The sequence below is a fragment of the Zingiber officinale genome, chromosome 4A (assembly GCF_018446385.1).
Source record: "Zingiber officinale cultivar Zhangliang chromosome 4A, Zo_v1.1, whole genome shotgun sequence".
Classification (NCBI taxonomy): Eukaryota; Viridiplantae; Streptophyta; class Magnoliopsida; order Zingiberales; family Zingiberaceae; genus Zingiber; species Zingiber officinale.
Genome location: NC_055992.1, coordinates 109,315,593 through 109,318,630, shown reverse-complemented (window position 1 = coordinate 109,318,630; position 3,038 = coordinate 109,315,593). Strand labels below are relative to the sequence as shown.

At 43.0% G+C, this 3,038-nt stretch overlaps 1 protein-coding gene across 1 annotated transcript; it reads left to right on the top strand.

Moving 5' to 3' along the window:
- Positions 1 to 976: 976 nt before the first annotated feature.
- Positions 977 to 2,592, top strand: LOC121970533 (WRKY transcription factor 71-like). The gene is made up of 3 exons (XM_042521308.1): positions 977 to 1,671; positions 1,747 to 1,890; positions 2,016 to 2,592. Exons 1-3 carry the CDS (start codon positions 1,259 to 1,261, stop codon positions 2,380 to 2,382), a joined length of 924 nt encoding a protein of 307 aa, XP_042377242.1. The 5' UTR covers positions 977 to 1,258; the 3' UTR covers positions 2,383 to 2,592.
- The last annotated feature ends 446 nt before the right edge of the window (positions 2,593 to 3,038 follow it).

Below are 3,038 nucleotides of genomic sequence, written 5' to 3'. Positions count from 1 at the left end.
TAGTCGTCATTAATTTATCATGATCCATTATCCGATGATGAAGAATATGCGAAGGCCAAAAGATTGGTTGAGATTAGGTTCTTTATATCATAATGGTCAATGTTTTAGATTAGTCCATACGGACTTAATTATGTTGCTGTCCGTTCATTCTCTAATAGAATCATTACACCTGTTAAATATAAGACCATGATATTTGCTCAACATAATAGTCAAAAGTGAACAATATAATTGTGATACAAATATTACTTTGTAATAAAATAAATATTAATGCTGTACGTAGTGATCAAACTTTGGCAACCGAAGCTAAATCTACTATACTCTTTCATCTTTATATATCATGGAGCTATATATAGCTATAAAGTTGGCAAATTGATGATATGTTAATTCATGTAGAGAATGTAACAAGTCAAAGATTGCTTAGGCAGCGACCACTAACTTTAAAATTTAACGCTAATCTTAATTAATTAATCACTCAGCTCCTATTTTTTCAGCATTCGTATACTTAATATCCTCATCAAAATGTAAATTTAATACATATATGACGAAGTGCGATCGACAAGAAATCATAATTAAATTATACATTCGATTACAAATACTTCGTAAAAGTTTCTAAGATCTTAATTAACATTCAGGCAAAGACAATGTGAACCGAGGCCGGTCACCGGCCTGCCGGCCCGACATATTCTGTCGGGCGAATCACATGCCGACCCATGACCGACATTTAACGCGGTCTCGCATCTCGAACCGCTGCCGTTCACACCGCCGTCCGATCACACCCCCATTCACGCTTTATTCCGAACCGACGGTCAATGAAGCGCCAATATCGTCGAACGACGGCTACGTCGTCTCCTCGTAGGGGACCACGGTGGGGAGTGGGGACGGATCAGCACCGCAGTCACGTGCCGCGCCGCGGTCAAACGCCGGTGCTTTCCCTCGCTGGCACGCGTCTGTCGACCCGCCAATAATCAGGGCGCTTGTTCTCTCCCAGCGATTGGAGATGGCCGGTTGCTGGCTCTTAGATCGCGGCGGATTACTTCCACACTCGGTTCTTAGTAATTTCTTTTTAGAAATAATTAAAAGAAGGGGGAAAAAAAGAAGCATAAAGAGGTTACTTACACACGACACGACACGGAGAAGACTCGAGTCCTTTCTGTCCTAGCTCCTTCAATCCATCTTTGCACCAGCGTAGAGATCGGCAGCCACGCTCGATCTATCGATCTCCGTACGCACAAATTGTACTAATTTTTCTCAGATCGCGATGGCCGGAGGGGATCATCGAGAGTGGGAGAACCGCCACTTCCTGTTCCACGACGAGCTGTCGGCGCTCATCTTCCAGAATCCAGCTGACGGCGGCGCCGCCAGTCTGGATGGTAGTTTCTCATCGCCTCTCGCGAGCTTTGCAGATTGTCGTAGCGATTACAGAGACTCTGGTGCTGAAAATGCTGGTGAGTATTTATATAACTCTGCTGCGCCGGTCATCGTTTCCGGCGACGGAGGATGTGTGACGACGCCGTACTCGTCGACTTCTTCTTCTTCGACCGAGGTGGCTGGAGAGGAAGACGGAGAGCGATGCAAGCAGCAGCAGGAAGCTGGGAAGGAAGAGGAAGGGGAGGTGGAGAAGCTATTAGTGATCAGTGCAGGGGAAGCAGAGAGTGACATGTCGAAGAACGCGTGAGTGGTGCATCATGCCTTAAACTTTATTTTACAGGCGTCTATATTAAGAAATATTACTCTTAATTAACACAGCAACAAAGGCAAGAAGAAAAAAGAGAAGAGGCAAAGGGAAGCTCGTTATGCATTTGTCACAAAAAGTGAGGTTGATCATTTAGACGACGGCTATCGTTGGAGGAAATATGGCCAGAAAGCAGTCAAGAACAGCCCTTTCCCGAGGTAATTAATTAATTAATTAATTAGCTGATTACTGATCCAATCTGCTGCAAACATATATATCATCGATCGCTAGCTAGCTAGCTGCTTACATGCATAGATCAATCTATGTTACATTATTTATGCAGGAGCTACTATCGTTGCACGAACCAGAAGTGTCCAGTGAAGAAGAGGGTGGAGAGGAGCCATCAAGATCCCACAATCGTGATAACGACTTATGAGGGGAAACACACTCATCAGTTCCCAGCAACCCTCAGAGGGGGCGCACACCTGTTTTCTCCTCCTCTTCCTCCTCCGGCGCCCACGCCGGCGGTGACGACGGCAAGCTTCTTGGCGACGCACCAAGTGTCTCAGCTCAACAGTCAGTCGTCACTGCTGCAGGCTACGAGCACAAACCCTAGTTTGTATCTGACAAACCTACCACCTTCTCTGCAGCACAGTGACTACGGTCTACTCCAAGATATACTTCCTCATTCCTTCTTCCAGGGCATATAGGTAGAATTTCTAGCTAGTCGGATAGGTATAACTCAATCTCTGGACTCTAATTTTGTTGCACATTGCATCTCCAATTAATCCTTGTAATATTTTGAGATCGATCGATGTCATATATATATATTGAAATATCACTGATATTTCTAATTCAACCAAATTTGTACCGTGGATGTGTGTATGTGAACTCCTTCAATTTTATTATTTGTTAGAGTATGATATGTCGGGTAAAATTTACCAATCAGCTGTTGTCAATAATACTCGTAAGAGCAGTAGTACTGACGCGACAATTGAAAGCAAAACTGTCCATTTAAATTGGATCCGTCCAATTTGTCTGTTTCACTAAATAATTTAAGTGAGTTGGATTAATAATAGAGATAGGTACAAGAGGCCGATCCACTTGGGCTCGCGACTTGCATGAATCAGCTTGCGACAGACTTAGATTGGTTCAAGATTGAGAAAATACTAAAAACAGTCACTTATGCACCATGAACGGTCATTACGATGCTTTAGCACTTCTCTCATATTTATGAGAACTGAATTGAGAGCTCACTTGCTGCTCTTTTAATTGATACAATTGGGATTTGAGGGCTACTAGATTTCTTTATAACCATATTCATTGTAAGCTGTTTTAATTTGATAGTTTTTTTTTTTTTTTTTGA